The 20,859-nt window shown below is 39.0% G+C and overlaps 2 protein-coding genes across 4 annotated transcripts in view; one reads left to right on the top strand and one right to left on the bottom strand.

Annotated features, from left to right (window-relative positions):
- DNAH3 (dynein axonemal heavy chain 3) overlaps nt 1–3,461 on the top strand; it is a 67,153-nt gene extending 63,692 nt beyond the window's left edge. The window contains exons 58-61 of the mRNA XM_062588605.1: nt 594–736; nt 1,304–1,508; nt 2,806–2,943; nt 3,108–3,461. Coding sequence (XP_062444589.1) covers nt 594–736; nt 1,304–1,508; nt 2,806–2,943; nt 3,108–3,461 — 840 coding nt within the window. The remainder of the gene's footprint in view (nt 1–593; nt 737–1,303; nt 1,509–2,805; nt 2,944–3,107) is intronic.
- Nucleotides 3,462–3,660: 199 nt separating this feature from the next.
- Nucleotides 3,661–20,829, bottom strand: LYRM1 (LYR motif containing 1). 3 transcript variants are annotated; one of them, XM_062588811.1, is made up of 6 exons: nt 20,650–20,829; nt 15,479–15,567; nt 13,236–13,394; nt 12,067–12,159; nt 10,115–10,374; nt 3,661–8,134 (listed from the first exon to the last, which is right to left on the bottom strand). In XM_062588811.1, the coding sequence occupies exons 3-5, from the start codon at nt 13,392–13,394 to the stop codon at nt 10,258–10,260; spliced, it is 369 nt and encodes a 122-aa protein (XP_062444795.1). In that variant the 5' UTR covers nt 15,479–15,567; nt 20,650–20,829; the 3' UTR covers nt 3,661–8,134; nt 10,115–10,257. The 3 variants fall into 3 exon arrangements, with proteins under 3 accessions (XP_062444795.1, XP_062444793.1, XP_062444794.1); XM_062588809.1 differs by having other exon boundaries at nt 10,262–10,374; XM_062588810.1 differs by lacking the exon at nt 15,479–15,567 and having other exon boundaries at nt 10,262–10,374.
- Between the last annotated feature and the right edge of the window lie 30 nt (nt 20,830–20,859).

Raw genomic sequence — 20,859 nt, 5'->3', positions numbered from 1 at the left:
AGTGGAGATGCTGAGAATTTCTTTCCTTATCCTATCCTGGCAGTTCCTCAGGTCACTCAGGTCAAATCCATGCCCTATTGGGACACACAGAGATGAGCTTCCAAGCCCCTAAGGATTTGACTTCCTACATTTTGTATACAAGTAGATTGCTGAATAGTGGAATCAATGAAGCCTCATTTCCTGTGAGGTTGACTAGTGAGTAAAGCTTCTCCCATGGCTGGGTTATTCCTGTGGTCTTCCTGTCATTCCCCCATGCTGCACACCTTGGCTTTTCCTTCATTGTGGCAATAGTAGGACTGTGCTTGTTTGCTCTGCTGCCTGTTTCTTCAAAAGTTGTCAAAACTCCTTTGCAAATTACACTGAAGTTACTAACAGTTTCTGAATTATTGGGAAGAAAAGCAGGCACATGCACAAACAGACAGGTTGATGTACAAAGAGAGTATGATCATGTAAGCTTTATTTGTCTAGGAAAATGAACTAAAATGTTTTTGTAGTTACATAGTAAAAATATGAAACCTGTAGTTTTGATGAATTGATTTAATAAAAAGTAGGGGGGAAAAAAAAGCTCATTCAATGCAAACTTGTGATTTCAGGAAACTGTTGAAGATTTGGCACGGGACATCCTATCCAAATTACCAAGTGACTTTAATGTTGAAGAGGTTATGAAGAAATACCCAGTACTTTATGAGGAGTCCATGAATACAGTGCTTAGGCAAGAATTGATCCGATTCAACAGGTGTGACTCAGTGTTTTGCGTAACATTACTAATACTGAAATATGCTTGTGCTAGCAGCTCACAAGCTTTATAAACAACTGTAAGCCTTTTACAATAAATTCTTCTTAACCCAATAGATTCTGCTTTGAATGTTCCTTTTTAAAAGCTGCAGGTGACTATCGGAATGTAGAAATGGTACCTATATTCTGGCAGTGTTAGCGTAAATCAGATCTGACTTTGTTTTGTTGAGATGAGGCACTTTATTCCTTTTTAGTCATCCAGTTCCCAGTATTCACAAAATGAAATGTTAGGTAGTGCCTGTGCCTGAATCTTAAAGCTTTTGTCATTTATTTCCCTTATCTAAAAGTAGAAATCTCAACATCTTTTGACTTTTGTGTTTTTTTTGTTTTTTTCCCTAGATAAATAATAATTTTGATAACTTCAGGCAGGATAAGGAATTTCTAACAAGGCATTCTGCAGCTTTAATAAGTCTTCATTCACGTCAGACTCAGAGGTCTTTTGCCAGATAGGAAGAAATAGGAAGTAAATAATGCAGTTACTTTTTTTTTTTTTTTTTTTGATCTGCAGGCTTACAGAAGTTGTTCGGAGCAGCCTTGTCAATTTAGGCAGAGCCATCAAAGGCCAGGTGTTAATGTCATCTGAACTTGAAGATGTTTTCAATAGCATGTTAATGGGAAAAGTACCGCCAATGTGGGCTGCCAAATCCTATCCATCACTGAAGCCGCTGGGAAGCTACGTATCTGATCTCCTCTCTCGTTTGGTCTTCTTCCAGGTACGCTAAACTGAGCCTGACAAGTCTATGGGATGAGTAGCTGAAAGCTAAATGGCTAAAATGTGTATCAGTACTGTCCTCATTCAGTAGTACTTGTACAGCTCCAGATTGTGAACTGTTTGCACACATTCATGACCAAATATACACAGAATTAATAGCACTGGAATTAACTCTGCAACTGCATAGCAGGGTGAGTCAGGAGCATGTACTTTGGCCCGAATACAGTGCAGCATTTGGTAGATCCCATATTTCTATTTCTAGAAGATGCAGATTTACTTTGCATCAATGTCTTAATGACTTCCCTGCTCAAAGTAGTCCGAATCAGGAGTAAGAATGCTTTAGGAACAATCCTATAGTATGTAACAGGCACTGCTAGACTTTTATATATGTGCCTGTAAATCTCTTCCAAGTTCAATAAAAAGTGGTATCACAGCTTCTTCAACAGGCTATTTAATTCTTTACTCACCTTTCCAGTAAGTATTCCACACATTCTTACTGTACTTTTAAAATTACTTAAAATTTCAGATGTACTTTAAACAACTGAGGTACTGAGATAAATGTATTGGAACGTCATACAGTAAGTCTTGGGAGGAGAGAGGTGAAAAAGAGCGTCTGGAAAATTCTTTTAAGCAGAAGAGTTTCCCATTTGCTGGATTAGAGTATCATGTGGGCTTCTCTAATTTATTTTGGTTCCTGATGGCTCAGAATATTATGGGGACATTCTGCCCTTGCCCTGTTTCTCCTACTGCCTTTTTGCTATACATCCAAAGATATTGGCCCAAGATCTCCTTGGCTGGCATCTTCATTATTTCCTCCAGGAGGAGCTGTATATACTGGCTGTAGTGGCAGACTGCCCTCACAGTGCTGCGTGAAGGTAGTGTGTAGGAAAATCTGGTCCTTTTTCATAATAGATTAGTATTTACAAGACAGTAAATGTATTTTGATAAAAGTGCCCAAATTCCTTTTTTTTTTTTTTTTTTTTTTCCTTCTTCTTTCCTGGCTAGTATCTGGACTTCTCAAAATATATTTACCTTTTAAATTTTTTTCAGTAGCACTGAGCTCTGCTTGTTACAGAATGAGTGATTATTTTCATTACCATTGTAAACAACTGACTTCTGTGATTTGTTGTTGCTTCTGAATAATATTTATCTAACGGTAGCATCCAAAGGTTCCAAACAAGTCTGAGGACTCATGGTGTTGTTCAAGTACATCTGGAAAGACATCCCTTTGGTAGTGAATTTACAATGTGAAGCTCACAAATATGTTTTTTCTTGTTTGTTTTTTCTCCCATAATCAGGATTGGGTCATCCATGGACCACCCACAGTCTTCTGGATATCAGGATTCTACTTCACTCAGTCTTTTTTGACAGGTGTTTCACAGAACTATGCTAGAAAATACACCATCCCAATCGATCATATTGGATTTGAATTTGAGGTAAGAAAATGTAGAGGATTTTTTTGAGTATTTTGAAATATGGTCTGAGGCAGCAGTGAATAGGGTTTCTAAATGAAATGTCATTTAAAAGAATAGTTTGACTGTCACTTACAGGATTTAGTATACACAATATAAAAATAAAACAAATGATTTAATTGTTCCAGGTGATGAAACAGGAGCATACAATGGAGAAAATGCCAGAAGATGGGGCATATGTAAAAGGCCTTTTCTTGGAAGGTGCACGATGGGATAGAGAATCCTTGCTGATTGGAGAATCACTTCCAAAAATCCTTTATGATTCTTTGCCTATAATTTGGCTGAAACCTGGAGAAAGTTCCACATTTCTACATGAGAACATCTATTCATGTCCTGTATACAAGACAAGTGCAAGAAGAGGTGTCTTATCCACTACGGGCCACTCCACCAACTATGTTCTCTCAGTTGAGCTCCCTTCAGACAAGCCCCAGAAACACTGGATAAATCGAGGTGTGGCAGCACTATGCCAGTTAGATGACTGAGTGTTTGCAAGTCAAAACACTCACATTTTGCCATTAAAAGATGTACTTTACTCCCCAAGGGCTGCATTTTATTTTATTTTTTTATTTATTTATTTTTTATCAGTACTTCCTGCTGACCTTAAAGCAGCTCCAGTTTCCTTTGGTTTTTAGCTGTTCTCACCTACTAGGGAAGAGTGATTAAAGAAAGAGCACAGAAACATTTTTCAAAGGTCTAGGCTTTATTTTGCAATAGATCGGAATGAACAGAATTTCCACCTTGCTGCACTCATGGGGCTTCTTTGTTTATAAGATTGGGTCCGAAGAGATTATTGATAGAGTTTTGCTGCTGATTTTAATGGGAACCTAGTCCACAACTCTTACAAACAGCTCTCTCTGGATCTGCCTACCACTTCTGTATCCCAGGAGTGTGTAGGTCAAGGAGGGAGGAGACAAGAATAGTTTGCTCACAACATATAAAACCAATCCTCAGCTAGAATAAACTGCCAGAGCTGTATTAGGAAGCTATAGTAACTGATAGTCCTTGAAGATTTGCCCCAGAATTTCTATGGAAAACTTCTAGATAGCACATGTGTTGGGAGCCTGCCATTTCTCAGAACAGCATGCTTGTCTCATGATGTTTTAATTTTTTATTTCAGTCTTATTTACCTACACATATAAGGTGCCTGAAAGGAGCTAAGCTTCCTTTCCCTCACAGTCTGATTTTACTTCCTTGTCTTGCCCTCTTGCATGTTGGACTAATAACCACCTGCTATTTTGTACTTGTTTTAAGCTGTTTCATCAGAGAAGCTCAAAGTAACTTGCAAACATTAATGAAAAATAAAATAGCCCTGAACATCTTCAAAGAGCTGTGCAGTCATTAATTAATCCCCACAGCATGCCAAGGAGGTACTGATGGTGGATCGTTAGATTTGTTTTATACACAGTGCAAGGGAAGTGCAAAGATCAAGGCAAACATTAAAAAAAAAAAAAAGCACAAACATCCCCTAATTTGGGGTCTCTTCATTTTTTGATTGCCCAGATTGCAGCATCTTAATGACTTGCTTGAGGTCTCAAAAAGTCAGATACAGCTATAATTCAGCAGTTCCAGTATTATGCTACAATCATTAAGTTATGCTGCTACAACTAATTAAACCATGCAGATCTTATCATAGGAACTTATCTGTTGTCTTGTGCGTAGTTATTATAAGAGAAAACAGTGTTCATTATTGTTTTATTAACCACTGCTTTATGTTTTATATAGATATTTATAAACCAGTAACTTTTAAGAATGGTAACATACAGGTAAGCAAGCTATGCTACAGGTACATTGTATACTGCTGCTCTGCATATAATATACATAGGTAATTAGTACAGTATTTTTATCTACCATATCTGATGCCTCTTAAGCAGTAGAGTAAGTTGGCATTTGGTGCATATTGTTACATTTTTACTAGTGCAAAGATGACAGATCTGAAGTCTTAATGCATATTTGTTAAAAAAAAGTTGATAGAGTTGTATAGGTGTTTCAGCTTACTGACAGGGAAAAACTAGCCTTAACAAAATTCAGATGGAATTACATTTAGCATGTGCAGCATAAATAAATCTCATTGTATATTATTGTTACAGCATGATCACCCAAACTGATAAGATTTTTTTGAGAGGGGAGTTATGTTTCTGAAGAGCTAAGTAAATCAAAATTAAAAATAATGAAAAAGTAGTCTTTTAAAAATACAGTTTCCTGCTAGTTGTCTTAATGGAATATTGCAGATGCTTTTGACTTTTTGTATCGTTAAAGTTAATTGAAAGTTAGTGCATATGTTTGAAGAAACATTGTAATTACTGTATTTTTAAATTGCTACCTGTGTCTGTTACGGTGATATGTATGGCAAGCAAAATCGCATTGAACATTTCAGATCACTAATTAGGCCACTGCAACATCAGAGAGACCAAAGCACTCAGCAGCCTCCTTTTCCAGCCCCTCTGCATGCAACACTCGTGCTGAGGCGCAGACCCAGGGAGGCTGCACCTATGTAGCAGATCCATCCTCATGGCTGGCTCTGCTCAGCCACTGCTCTCTGAAGGATCCTTCTGTTTAGACTTGAACTTATGCTTCTAAGTGACCCTGGTGACAGCTTACCTGCTGTGATAATACCCTGTCCTGAGGCACTGCTGGAAGGGAGACTGGGGCAACAGTACAGTGAAAATTCTTAAAACACTGAACTGAAAAATCGAAAACAAGATTGAGTTTCTGCATCCTCCTTCAGATAATGCCAGTCTTGTGAACAAAGTCCTCTAAATAAATTAAGCCATTACGAATTAAAAACGAGACTCACTAGTATTAACTAAATTACATTCTGTGGAGATAAATTACTTTCAAACTATTGGAAAATACTCTGTGGTAGCTTGCCATGTGGGTTTCTGGTTAATGTCTTTTCAGGAACAAACACTAATGGGTAGTTTATTGAATGACACAGTTACTGTGCTTCCTTTTCTTGTGAAGATACAGTGTCTTTGCTCCATTGTGCGCAATGCTTTTGCTATTGTGGTAATTTTCTAAATTCTTCTGTGTTGATATTTAGACTGGAGATGAAGGCATCTATTAGAACATAAAGATTTATTTCAAGCTTTTGTAGATGTGACTGAAGGATTTAGGTATGGAAAAAGGCTGTAAAAGAAGGTTCACGCATCTATCTGTTGCTATGTCCCCTTCAGGAGAAATCAGGTATGGCTAAGTTGCTTTATTTCATGGTTATTGAATTCTTGAAGAAGTATGTGATTTCCTGAGCTGCTCTTACTATTAAAGAGAAAAAAACAAAAAAACAAACAACCAAAAAAAAAACAGTGGAACTTACTGTGAGAGATATCTGTCTTAGAGATATGTTTCTGTGATTTTTTTTTTTTTTTTTTGAAGTGAGCTTCTCAACCTTATTTGCTGTGTTTTATCTAGGGTTTTCTGAAGAATGATAAACTGGCAGAGCATGAGACTTGACAACATTTGTTGGCTGAGTTAAGAGGGAAAAAAGGCAACTCAGCTGTTAGCTGGATGAATTTTAATTTCATGATTAAAATGTAAAACATTTGCAGGCAAATGAAGTTCCTTATAGTAGTAGTATTAGAATTCTTAGTTTTACAGGTTTAGTACTTCTATTTCTCAGTGAGAAACTCACATTAAACAACCCCTCCCCCCCCCCCCCCCCCCCCCGTAATTACTGCAGACCATAAATGCCCAGCCTCACCAATCAGCCCAAGCTGGGGAAGGGGGGGGGGAGCAGTACACAAACACTGGGGAGCAACAGACACTTGTGCCTTTAAAAATGGCAGGGACAGATTTTCAGCTAGTGATGCTGAAAGACCAGTAGAGTTGGAACATTTTCTCAGGAGATGGAAGCTTTTTTCTAATCTTATCTTTACAAAAAAAGCCATTTTAGAAACAGAAAGTGCCTGTTGATCATGACACTGCTGGGCTGCTAAAAGAGAAAATTATACTGTGAAAAGGCAAAAAGACAATGCAAAGGCCCCCAATTTGTCCTCTTATGAGTTCCTGTAAGTTAGAATGTTTGGCTCATAGGATTAGAAAAATTAGTGAAAAGTGAAGGTCTCTTCCTGTAATTAACATTCTTGAAAATGAATTCATAGGTATGATCAAAGAAGTGACCTGTCTGTGGATAAAAGATGGCTCTATTGACATCAGTTCTGACCAATACATAGTGGGGCCCAAGAGGCCAAAGTCCAAGTTACCTTTATTTTCTCCAGATATAAAATGTATTACAAGAACAAACTTGTATTAGTGGGAATGACTTAATCCAACTTAACCATCTCTCTGTTCTAAGATACTTCCCTTGGAATAGATTGGGTCATTGCTGTAACTTAATGAGAGCTTCTTCACTCATATAAAACATGAAGGAGTACACTCAATAAGCAGGTGCCAATCCCATCTGCTTAAATGGTTGTGTGCTCGGTAATGTTACTGCTGAATTTGGCTTAATTGTTTTGTTTTGTAAGTTATGACCTTATTAATGATAGCGTTAGACAATTTCTAGAAAAGCGGTGTTTCTGGATATTTAAGGGCAGATGTCATGTCAACAAATTACCACTGCATTGCCTATGGGTTAGCTTACAGGAGAGTTCAAGCAGCTGACTCAGGTTTTTATTTCTATAGAATAATAACCCGTCAGACAATTTGAAATTCTAAATAATTTGAAATTCTAAAGCATCTCCTGACTAGCATGATAAACTGGAAAAAGACAGGATTTATTGTAAGGGGAGTATGGAAGTTAAGGCAGTACAGTGCATTACAAATTCTCAAGAACTCAAAGGCATTTTAGGGCAGCATCTTTTTGCAAATAAAATCAATGTGCAGAAATGACATATTGCAGTATCTTTGAGATACTTTGTCAGAGAACCTGGTGTTGTATTTTGCAAGAGGGCTATGGTCCTTGGTGTTATTTATGAGTACCAGTGACCAGCTGGAGTGAGTTACAGAAGATATTCTTTTTATGAAACTCCATCAGCACGGTAGTTTAACAGCTTGACAAAAGGATACTGTTGGAGGCAGGTTCTCCCTTCCATACAGAGTTTAACTTAGGCTGTGAAAGAAAGGTTTGCTCTCCAGACTTAACAATAGAGCGGGTCTATGCCTTCATTCAGCTGAGGAGCCAGAGGTTGTAACAAATTTCAGTCTTGGCCTTCCAGTGCTGAAAATGAAGAGGATCAAGCACTAGTTAATCCATCATTTCTCAAACACTTTGAAAAATTAATGGACTGTTAAGCATTTTAAAATATCTCTAATAATATGATGCTGTTATTGCAGTTCAGGTTACTGGATTTTCAGTTAAACAAGTTAGATACTCACCTGAATTACTTTAGACTACTTGAGCCTTTTACAAATTGCATAATAATATGTCCCTTAAGAAATAAACTCAATCCTATAGTGTTATTTTCAGTCGGTGTAAATCTTTTGTACTTTTATGGGCATTCTTTAGAAATTATCTAGAGCATCCACAGCATATATAGTATGTGCTCTATAAAGAGTTGTGACTATAATACAGGCAGTATATTTAGACTGCTCATATACATGCCTGTTTATTTACCTGATGAATCACGGCATCACTACCTTAATTGGCCACATTAATTTTAAAATTGAAAAGTTTCAAGTCATAGCTTCATAACAAAGACTGAGTCTAAGCTTCCGTGTCTCTACACATTTTGGTTTGGCTGAGTTGACCTATCTCCACGCTGGTGTATCAAAATGAGGATGGTAAAAGACTCTATTTAGACTTCTTTGAGTGAAGGATTAAGAAATGTATAATCATGTTGTTTTTAACTGTCTCTGTACTCCCTCCCCCTCTTCTTAGGCTAAAGGAGTTTTGTGTTTTCCTGGTAGCAATAAATTTGCAAAGTTCCCAATAAGAGGCAGAACAATGACATTTTACATATTCAGTAGAGGTTATTTCCCACATGAGGAAATAATTACATGGGAACAGATACCTTTGTGGACTGAAGCTATTAAGGGTAGTCAGGAATTGGGCTAGCCAGTACCTGTCATGCTGACTAGCACTTCTGATTGTTTCCTTGTACTTTCCTATTCATTGGCCTGTATTTCTTTCACTGTTAAAAGTACGTTCTGGGAGAAGGAACTGTTTTGCTCCTCCATACATGATCAGTTTTAACCTTTTTTTACGGTTATTTCTTTGCCATCTTCCATTAGGGTTTTACCGATCAGTTGGAGATCTTGAAAAATGAGATTTCATTGGTTTTGCCCACTTTAACAGGAAATAATAAATACTGCATTTTTCAAATTTACTTTTTTTGCTATCACTACCTTCAGGATAGAATAGGTCTCTGCTTATGCCCTTTGTCCTTAAAGCAGCTCTCAGCTGTGCTTACACAGTCTCCCAGTACAGTGCAACCCTTGTCCACAGCTTGGTCTCATTGGTATTTCTAGCCTGAAGGACATACTTCCTGAACTTCCATAACTTTCCTGAAGAGACTTTGTAGACAGCCTGGTAAAGCCAAAGGAATCAGAAGAAGCCAAAACAATTTGTGGCCAGTGAGGGGAGGAAAAGAATTTCATTTCACTTCCATTCACAGGAGACAAAGGAAACACAAATATCCTCTGAACTCAAGCAATTGAAAAGGTAGTTGCAGATACTTTAAGAAATCAGGGTTCTTTTCGCAATGTGAGAAAGCCTGGGTGCTGACCATGTTGAAAAGCTATGTAAAAATGCATGGTGATGATACACAAAGCACCTTAAGTTTACTCCTGCATTGCTACTATGAGGGGAAAAGCTTTCCCTCCATCCATTCATGAGAACGTGAGGAACCCAACACTGCAATGTTTTACTCTTAGCTGTGTAATGGAATTCCAAACTTTACCTTTCAACACTCACCCTCTCCAAAGGGAAGAAATTCAGAAGGCGGCACTATGCCTACTTGATTCTCCTGGACACTCTGCTTTTTGCTGACCCTTATATAAGGCACTACCTTGAACCACAATTGAACATATATAGTCTCCATTCCAACTATCAAATACCCTGCTATGGATCAGCACGGTATTAGAAACTGCTGTAATTTGTCCTGATGTCAAAGTAATCTTCATATCACACCTCACTCCTTGAAAACTACTACTTTTATTGATCAGCCAGTGGTTGAATTGTAATAAATACTAGACCAACCTTATCCATCATATGCATTGTATTCAGTTAGCCTTCTGGCCTCAGGAAATGTGTGAGATTGTGACCAAAACAGCTTCATTCACAGTTGGACAAAAAATTGTTGCAGAATTACAATCCAAACACCTCACATCTTAAATGATGGCTTACGAAATATCATCATGGGATTTCAGGTATATTGGCTTGGAAAACTTCCTCAGTTTTTCCTGGTGTCGAAATGCACGGCCTTGTTTAGAGGCAAGACCCATAGGAGGCAGATGGATCTAGAAAACAGAATCCCACCAGTTAGTTGCATGTTGAAAAGCTACAAAAAAAAGAAGCCTTATCTACAGACTAGGTTTCATGCAGCTTTAAATAATTTCTTCACACTTGGGAGAGCATAACCATGCTGTCTCAAACCAGATTATTTTCTTAGATTTTTTGGAGGACAGCTGGCTCAGAGTGATGAGTGATTTAACTTTCAGGCCCTAAATATTGTATTTATTGTGTAAAATACACTGGCAATCATTTAAATTCTGTAAATTTTAAGCTTTAGTAACTTTGTAGTTTGAGATCAGATGGTAACGATGAAAAACATTTGTTGAAATAGTACTGCATACAGTATTCCAGAACAAGGCCTTTAGAAGACCCAGAAAACACTATAAATTCCTGCATAGAAGTCTTGCAAGTTAAGCTGGCTGTGCTTTATTCATACCAAGCTAACAAGCCACAAAATAACTCCAAGTTGTGTATGTACTGAAAGATTGTCTTCTTATTGTCATGATTACATATACCATATTGAAATGCACAATCAATGTCATTGACTCCACGAGCATAAGGAGCAATAGGTGACAGGCTTAGGCTTTGATTGACAAAGTCTTTGCACTTCATAAGACTTAGTGGGAGTCATACAGCTATACTCCCCCCAAAGTGATTGAAAATTGTAGGTGTTAGCAGTCAGATGTTATTGTTGCTGAGGCTGACACCCTTTAAGATAGCTGTTTAGCTGCAAATAGTAGTAAAAGCACTGACTAAAGCAGTAGAGATATGGTAAAATATGAAAAATAAGGATCATTGAGTTTTTGCAAGAGAGGCGTTAGAGGTCTTAGTCTTTTACAAGAGAGGTCCTTCGGGATTTGCAAGCCACTGCAGAGCATACATTTTAAGCCCATTCCTAGGAGCATTACTTGCCACGTGCATTGTTATTCTGTACACTGAGAAGAAGAACAAAGTATATGTGAAAGCCAGCAGTGACTGTATCCTCAGCAAGCATCTTATAAATAAAGATGAAGATGATACAAATTAATTATGACTGTGACCTGCCTGATAAGGAAACTATATAAGTGACAATGTGAACTAATCAATACAAAGAGAGAAGAAGTCTCTATGGGAGGCAGCATAAAGTAATACAGACACAAATGACAGGGCAGTAAGGAAACTATATTGAATGATGCAATAGAAGACGTGACTTCCATCAATCTCAGTAATATTTGGCAGGTTTTTCTCTAGGAATAGATGAACAGGAGCAACAAGATAGGCAGAGAGGCACCTCACAAGACCCAATTTATTACAAGAACACTTAACAAGAGGTATAGACTATGAAAATTATTGTATCCATCACAAATGTAATATAATTAAATAGTCTTATTTTCTCATGTGGAAAGATTAACAGATTTGATTCCATTTGATTTCATTACCATCTTTTTCTACACATTATGATTCATTGGTCACTCAAGACTACCTAAATATTTGCAGTCCCTGAGAGATCACCTCATGCAATGATATTGCAGTTTTGACTCTTTAATTTGAGAAGAAATTAGCCAATGCGCAAATGGAGAATATTTCAATATATACTTGGCTCATTTGGTTCCGATTTATCACAGCACTTAAGTACAAGCTTATTTTAAAATGCCGTGTAGTGACAGTGATGTGAAATTATGATTTTATTGAAGACTTATGACTAGATTTATACTCACAGGTCTTGGGTAGGGGATGTTATAGTGAAGTCCAATTTCTATTCTTGCCTCACATTCTTCTATACACTGTTTAATCAGCGTTGGATCTGTTACCTAAGATAACACAGAGTTAAAACAACTGTGAAAAGAAAAAGTACAGCAATTAGCAATTAGAAGCTCAAGTGTAAGTGATGTACAGCCACATGACTTTTTTTTTTTTTTGCTTGTTTTTTTGGCAACCCCCAAGCATACAGAGATTGCATTTTTCACATCCATAAAAGGTAACATTAGCACTTGCCTTGACTCAACAGTTCTGGGCTTGATGGCATTGGATATTAAGGCCCACAGTATGTCAGAGCTGAAGCTCTGAAAGGAGGGTTTTTTTACCCAAACATGGCATTTTCTTAGTAAAAAAGACAATGCACGTGTAAACTACTACTATCTCCATGAAAAACAACACTGACCCATTCATATTGCAAGGTAGCTAGGGGAAAAGCGGAGAGACCTTTCGGGCTACATTCTGTTATCATTCCGTGTAGAAAACTCCCTTTGAAGTCAGAAATGTGGTATAAAGTGGGTCTTAAATTCACTCATTAGCTGAATTCTGTCCTATATCAAAATAATATATCAATAAATATTGTGATGGTTAAAAAAAAAAAACTTTGATTACTGTGGAGTCTGTATTTGCCCCTCTTGAAAAAAGTTTGCAATATCAAGATATGCCTGTATCTTAAAAAAAAAAAAAAAATTAAAGGCATGCCTCTTTTAAAGAAGTGCCAATTATTGTTGCTTTGAAAAGAAAGCATAACAATCTACTGAGTTCTGCTTGCCATCACACTGGTAATGATATACCTAGCTAGCTTTCTAAAAGATCAAAAGTGGCTTCAGATAATTTCATAGGCAATATTTTTGGAATTAAGATTTTTCTTGCCATTTTTTAATGAAAGCCCTACATCCTTTAGCCTTCTGAAGAGGTTAAAGAAGATCTGATTTTTTTTTTTAATTATTATTTTGGGCTGAAATTTAAACTATAAGCTAAATACACCTTATAATGTGTTCGCACCCGTTCTTAAGGTGAATGAATTTTGGGAAATCAACTGGTATTAACATCTTAACGTCCAATCACTAAGAGAACACAGCACAAGGAGAGAATCATTCAGAAAATGAAAGGCACAAGGAAACCCACATACATTTTTATTTTTTCGGAATAATGTTCTGGCTTCACTTATAATGTACTGTTTCTCTTTAATAGTTTCTTCTGTCTGTCCTGATGCAGACTGCCATTTTTTGGCTATTCGGAATATCTTGCGGTAAAGGTCAAGAACTTCTCGTCGAGTAACTAGTGTCATCTAAATAAAAAAACACAAAATTCCAAACATATGCATGACCACTGGCTTGCTAAAAGGCCACAAAGCAGTACATTTTTCACACAATTGAGTTAGTTTAAAAATATTTCCACCTATCTAAATTTTTCAACATCCATCTAAAAATCTGCTTACAGGAGAACTGAAGTAGCTGTAAATATAAGTTAGCTGCTGAAAGCTGAAAACTCAATGCAGCAAAGTATGTAAACTGACACTTAAACCTGTCTCCATCCAAACAGCTTAAGCTCTTGCTCAAAATTAAGCGCTTGCTTTAGTGCTTTGATGAATCACAATCCTGCATCCAGGGTACCTGGATTGTGTTTCACTGCTATTTTGCAACAAGACATTGGGCAAGTCACTGAAACTCTTACCAGGCATCCCTCTTTCTGTAAAATTGCCATAACAATGCCTACCCTATCTTCGCAAAGCACCTTGAAATCTGTGAACAGAGCACATGACAAAGCCACTACAGTACTGCTGAAAACCAGTGTGGGTTTCAGGTGCCAAGAAACTCATTTGTGATACCATTACAGTGTGTAATAATGATTCACACTGGAGTTTGACACTTAAAAGATGATGAAAGCAGTTTGATCTAAGCATTACAGGAGAGGTTAGAAATGCTGCTGTGTTGCAGACTCTCATTGTGGCTTTAGAGAAGTCCTGACTGTCCTGTTTTTCAGAAATCTGAGTACCTCCTGATCCTGCTGAATAAGCCTACAATTTTGCTAGGCATCTTTGTGAAAAATCAGGAATGAAATCCTATTCTCATTCTATGTAAATGAGTATTTTGTCATTAAAGTGATACCAATATTTCATCCCAGACCTTGAATACCCCTGTGATAAATACATGGCTAGAAGAACAAGATGGCTTCCTCTCCAAATTCAAATTCCAATCTATCATGGATTAGATTTGCAGGAAAAAAAACGAGAAAAAAAAAAAATCAGAGCTGTCAGAGATGCCTTACTGTCCAGAAGTAAAATGCAGGGACACTGCAAAGTGAGTAAGTAAAAAAATTATTACGGATGCAATGAGAAACAAGGGTCAAGGACAGGACCTTATCTGACTGTCTCAGGATCCATTTGCCAACCTGGAGCTCTAGCTGTTGTGGCTGAATCTGCTCTGAAATCAGACCTGTGCTCTGGTAAGTATAAAGGGAGGATAGCTCCTCTGGAGCAGGGTAACCTAGGCGGCCTGAACTGCTCTCTGGAGGGAGCACTCTCTCACGTGGCGATAAAGGAAAATCGGCTTCCCTATTCATGCACCCAAATCACTGTGAAAAACTGGATGATGTGGATACCGCCCTATGTCCTTGCAGTCTTTGACAATTACTAGTATTGTGGAGAGTGTAAGAACGTTTATTAATCAAACACCTCTCAGGCCATAGAGGTCTCAAGTGGCTGAATCTCAAATGCTGCTAACCTTCAGATATTTTCTTTTCAGTACAGTCCTCCTGTGACTTCAGACATTCACGTGATCTTCCCCTCACCAAAACTGGAATCACAGATGCTAACCTGAAGGCAGGATTTGACCTATACTCCTTTTTGTGTTAACCATCGCTATGATCTAAAGACTTCTTGTTGTTTCATGTTGTTAGGGATTTTAAGAATTACTGACATAAAACTGTCTTTCTCCGATTCTTGAGAGAGCAGTTTTATTTGCTGTTCCTCCCTTAAAATGTTTAAGCAATCATATATTTCCCTCCAGAGATAAAAATTATTCTTCATATACAGCAGAAATTTTTCTAGTAAATGTTTATGGTATTTCTTGGAAACAAAATACGCACAATAAAAGAGAGGAACAGTCCCTGTTCTTCAAACATTTTGGAATAAATACTTTGCATTATCCACTCTATAGCTCCATTTCAGGCAATAAAATTACTCATACACAAAGCTATGCATGCACTTGTATCTGAAGAATTACTGTCTTCCTCTGTAGAGTGCATTATTTTACATAGATTATAAACACTCCAGTTACAAGAACTGACCTAGCACAACCTTAAGTCCCAAATCTTCTCCTTACCTACAGCCCCTCCTGGCCTCACCCCTCTGCTTTTATTCCAAGGTCTCACCTCTGGTTGAATTGGAAATACTCTTCTCCCCTGCTGATAGCTAACAGAAGGTAGCACTGGAGACTTTCAGCTCAGGTTTTTCTTGTAATCTAAAAAGACAAATAGGAGGAATACCTTGGGGGCAAACAAAGCTTTTAATATAAGTTTGAATTCTGACCTAAGCATCAGATTTCAGAATTTCAAAAAATCAGAATTTCAGAGGCCAGAACTTGGGACCATGCACACCCTCTGTTTAGAGCTGTAATCACACCTGTCACTTTTGGATTATGAGCACTACCAAGAGTTTGTTTGCATCTATAAAGATTTTGTTTAAAATTTTGTAATTTATTTTTACCACTAATTGCTTCTCCTCCCTTGCCTAGAACTTACTTCTTCTTCTTCTTCTTCTTTTTTTTTTTTAATTTTCTCAGAGCTGAAATTAATACAGGGCTGTGTAATCCATTGCCTATGCCCCCCTGGTACAGAGACAGGCTGCAGGTTCATATTATTGCTTTCCTTGCTGCATGCACTAAATGCTGTAAAAGACATTAAGCAGATTTTCATATATACTTAGCAATGAGCTGCTCCTACTGCTGACTTTAATTAACAATTTCTAACATTACAGACCTGCTCATAAACTGTTCCTGCAGAGATGCAGAAATGCAGGTGTGAGAAGTTTCCCTCCCCCTCTATCAAGGACAAGGATGAGAACAAACAGGACAAAAGCCAAACCATGGGTCAAGTTCTGATCTGCGTGACAATGTGAAAATGGATAATTCCACTAAGGGCGCAGAATTATTTTCAACTTAAAAACCTATAAATGAGATTGGAATTTTTTCTTTGATATAAACAGAGCTTACACCTACAGAAATGTAAGTGATGGTACAGATCATGTATTAGGTGTCAAGTGACACTACTTGTATTAGTTTTGTGGGTGTGCAAAATTAATCTGAGTGGGACAGAAAGATAAGGGAGGCTTTTATGTCCTTTTAGTTACTCATCTTGCTACTTAAATCTTTGGCATTTAAATTATAATTACACCACACATCTCCGGAATGCTAAGTGGATGTTACACCACTTTCCCACTAACACTCATCTTGTGGCAGTCACACCCATGGTTTAACTTCTACCGCCCTTCATTTCATTGCAGAATGCAGCCCACGGAGGTTAACCACAAGCGTTTTTGTCCAAAAGTACATGGCTATTGTATTAGCTGAGCAAATCTCAGGTGCTGACTGCAACAAAACAAACTGGTAGGGGTCAAAGGTAGGTCTGCGTGCACAAATATATCAGTGGTAAAAGTGTTAGGTTACAGGCTTCTTTTGAGTTGACTGTTAGAATTAAGTCTTTGGAAGTGAGCCATGCATTGGCTCCCAAATAAGCATTTGCTGGATGCTGTGGCAGACAGTTCTGACAATACAGGGTTGTATCATTCTTTTGATCTACATGCAAACCCCTGTTATCAACATGCAGATCAAGCACATGAAATATCCCATTGTACCCAAACCTGCTAAGGAGGCTTGAGTAGTTAACGAGTTACTGCATGATGAAAATGCAAATGTTTTTGGTGATAATTAAAACAAATAATCCTTTAGACTGTAAAATATAATAACAAGCTTTTTTTCAGGAAACATTTTTTTTTGGGATGGTTGATGCAAAAGTTCAATAATCTGAAACACCTATATTCTTTTGCTATTTGCAGGTTTGTATAGAATTTAAATTAAAAATTTATATAAGTCACGCAATCTGTCAACTGCACTATAAAGTGTCCCCCAACAGCACAGACACAAAGCAAAGTTAGGACAGAGGGCAAGCTGCAAGGAGAATATTCATATAGAAGCAGCCAAATTACGGCTGTGTCCTAGGGAAGAGGGCTGAAATAAGAACGTGTGTCTAGCATCTTCCTCCTGTTTGTACAGTTCCTCTACTGAAGTTATAAGTCTATTTTATTTTATCCTTTCTTTTCAAGTCAAGTATCATCTACTGACTTTAAACATCAAATCTGCCAGCAGTGCATAGAGGATTTTAGGAAACAAAGGGTGAACATAATAGCCCGTGGGGGAAAAAGAAAGAATATTTTAAAACAATGGATCTCTTCTCTTACATCTGAGCTAACTAGGGCACTCATTAGTAACGTTCAGACACTTAGTGCTGATGCTGTAACCATATTTGCCAAAGGAAAGAGAAGGTGGGGAACAGAACTCTGGGTGAAATAATTTGAAAAAGCAGCTTTGAGCTTCTCATATGTAAATTGTTTTATTTAGGGACAACATAACTTCTGTTTGACAGCTGCTTTGCTACTGGCAAGGAGTCTTAAAGATGCAATGACAAACTGCTGGGCGACTGCCTTCTGAATCAAAGCTATCATCACATTTCTGTTATGGAAATAAGTGACATACTTTAAAAAGATATGCATCAACACTATAATATAAAAACTGTAAACTTCAGCCTGTATGGAAATATGTATCTCATATTTTCAAATCCACACTGTGACTAACATTTATTTAAAGAAATGCCCCCACCAACAAAATCTGTATCTGGCTTTTAATTTTATTTTAAAGCTTACTTATTCCACCTGTCATCTCTTTCCTGCTGCTAATGCAACAGATGATAATCAAAAATTCACTTCATTTCACAGCTATTTACAGCAACTACAGTCAGGAATTTAGATCCGTCCTTTGTGTAAATCTTACAGCAGCAGTGATTTTGGCCTATCATTTCCATGTGGGACAATAGCTAGAACAGTCAGTGCCTGCACAGGGAAAGAAAGGGGATCAAGGATTCTTGTGATAACTGGGCAGATCACCCAAGTGACCTTCCAGTAATACTAAATCTCAAGATTTACTTTCCACAACAGTCATCTTACCTTCTTTTACTCAAATCAACAGGATTTAGTGGCCTGTGACAGCTAGTACACTGCAAACATTTGACCACATGTGACTACAGCGTATACCTAGAGAAGTGGCAACTCGACTGGGTTTTCATTTTTGATTTAGTATTCACACTTCTCCCCCCACCAAAGATTCAGTCAAACCCAAATCATAGCAAAACCAGAGCCAAAATATTCACACGGTGAAAAACAAACTAAGAGAGATCATATTCTTCCATGATGGTGTCACATCCTCAATTTCTACCAATGATGCAACCCTGTAGGTTTCAAGAAATTCCCACTAGGGATGAATTTGATTCTAAGTATTTCCTCGTTATTTCCATCTACAACCTACACAGCTTTGGTGAAAAAGAACCATTTTATGTTTGGTAGCGACATCTGAAAACAAGGTGACTTTCACATGGTTTTAGATTTTGTTATATCATTATCTTTCAGCTGGCAAACTGAAGTGATCTGAAACACTGATCACCACCTCTGAACTACCTTCTCTAAGTCTTTGTACTTTTACTGTCCATCAGTGCAGTGCAAATTCTGCCATTCTATTCATGCCTGGGATTTGGGACTGAACTTGGATCACCCTTATACAGAGAGTGGTCTTTTGATCAGAAGAAAGGAAACTGAAAGCAAAGAGAATGTAATTAAATGGTAAAAGGTGTGAGTTTTTCCATGTTTTTCCTATGTCATTTCAAATAAGTGAATTTGTAAACAATTAGGATTCTGTAACATTTTCTAAATTTGGATAATGGAAGTGGAAACCTTTAACTAGTCCCTTTAGATCACATAGTTTTCATTTTCTTAGTTTTGTGGTTGTTGAGGCATTAGCTGGTATTGGTATGACATACACAAGCTTATTCTGGGGGTGCCTCCTCCATTTCAATAAAGTAGCTGCCTCAGGAGGACTAGAAATGCTAACTTAAGACTATGGAGGGAGGGAGAGGAAAAAGGGAAAACAGCAAATTGCTTTAAATATTTCTTAGGTTTCTCCTAAAAGCAGACATTTTCCAGGTAAAGTCTGAAGGAATATAAATCCAACCGTAGTCCTGTGCAACACTGTCACTTGTGCTTTCACAGATCTAGAAACACTTTTTTTCTCCTTTTTTTAGCTATGAGCTAGCTATTAGTCACAAGCAGAGAAAAGTTTTAATGCAGTGCTAGAAATTTAGTGGAAACAATAAAATCTCAGGTATCCTTGATTGACCTCACTTATATAATACAGAGACATATAGAAATATTACAGGGACACAAAAACCCAGTATAGATTTATGTACCTTATACCCATGTTGGCTTTCAGCCAAATGCAACTGCCTGCCTGAACAGAAGTTATTTCCCAGCACTGGAACAGCTCCCAAACTTGAGAAAATGTGTACTAACACAGCAGAGGAACAATCCTCCCTTTCCCCTTTCTTTCTTCATTCCTTGGTTCATTTAATAAAGCTGTCACAAACACTGTACTTTGATTTTCTGAAACTTCACTCCCAGGACATACACTACTGAAAATTTTTAGTCATAATTTGAACACTCTATACTTAAGAGTATATTTTGAAAAAAATTTTTTTTTGAAATCAAATGTATGAATTCAATTCAAATTCAGAAGTTCCCTGACAATGGCCTTATCAGTATTTACATTAGATTCTCCTGAGGTGGTGCACAGATTAGCTTTCGGGGCCTTCACCAGTACTAGGTTTTAAAGGAGCTTTAAACCCTTTGCTGACTCGTGGAAGCTGCTGGCACAGCTGTTTGCTGTCGCTGCCTCACCGACGGCACACGGGCCCGCCCTCGCCCTTCGTCGGGAGAGGACCCACAGCCCGGGGGGCGAGGTGAGGACAGGGAGCTGCTTCCCACCCGTGGCGAGGGAGCTGGGGGCACGGAGGCCACAGGCCTCCGAACGAGGCCTAGGGGTCTTCAAGCACAGCGGCTGCCCCGGGGCCCCCCCGGCTCTGGCCACGAAGCCGCGTCCCGCCGGCGTAACAGGAGCTGCAGCCCCGGGGCCCGCGCACACGCCGCAGCGCCGGCGCACGGGCGCCGGACTCCAAGATGGCGCTGGCAGCCCCGCCCCTGCCCGCGGCGCTGCCCAGAGGGGCCCGGCGCGGGGGGGTGGCGCCCCCTGGCTGCCGGGCGGCGCTGCCCCCTCCGCGAGCGCCAGGCTCCGCGGCTGGGCTAAACCAACGCGGGCAGTGGGGGGGGTGGGGGGGGGGTGGGGTGGGGGGATGGCCAGTCCCCAGGCCTCTGGCCTTCCCTGCCCTCCCCCTCCTCCCTCTCCCTCCCTGCGCCGCCTTATCCGTCCTCCGCCGCCGCTCTTTACCTTTGGGAAGAGACGCGCTGGGGCCTCGCTCCCCTCCCTCCCGCAGTAGTGCGGCGCCGCCAAGCCCCGTCCCCCCGCTCCGGTGGGCGAGGGAGGAGGAGGCGGCGGCGGCGCGGGCCCCTTGCCCGCTCTGCCCTCAGCGTGCGTGCGGCGTCAGGCACGTCGCGGAGCGTGGCGCGGCGCGGCGCGGCGCGGCCAGCTGACTCCTCA

Source organism: Rhea pennata, chromosome 15, assembly GCF_028389875.1.
Source record: "Rhea pennata isolate bPtePen1 chromosome 15, bPtePen1.pri, whole genome shotgun sequence".
NCBI classification, from domain to species: domain Eukaryota; kingdom Metazoa; phylum Chordata; class Aves; order Rheiformes; family Rheidae; genus Rhea; species Rhea pennata.
This window is presented reverse-complemented; position numbering and strand designations above follow the sequence as displayed.

Bases quoted from the DNA above. Each gene is read 5' to 3' on its own strand.
- LYRM1 (XM_062588809.1), bottom strand. From the start codon at position 13,394: ATGACACTAGTTACTCGACGAGAAGTTCTTGACCTTTACCGCAAGATA. The intron at 10,375-12,066 runs GTGAGTATAAAT...TCTGTTTTCTAG, and splicing joins ACATCCCCTACCCAAGACCT to ATCCATCTGCCTCCTATGGG. The intron at 8,135-10,261 runs GTAAGCCATCAT...CTTCATTTTCAG, and splicing joins AAATCCCATGATGATATTTC to CACTGGAAGGCCAAGACTGA.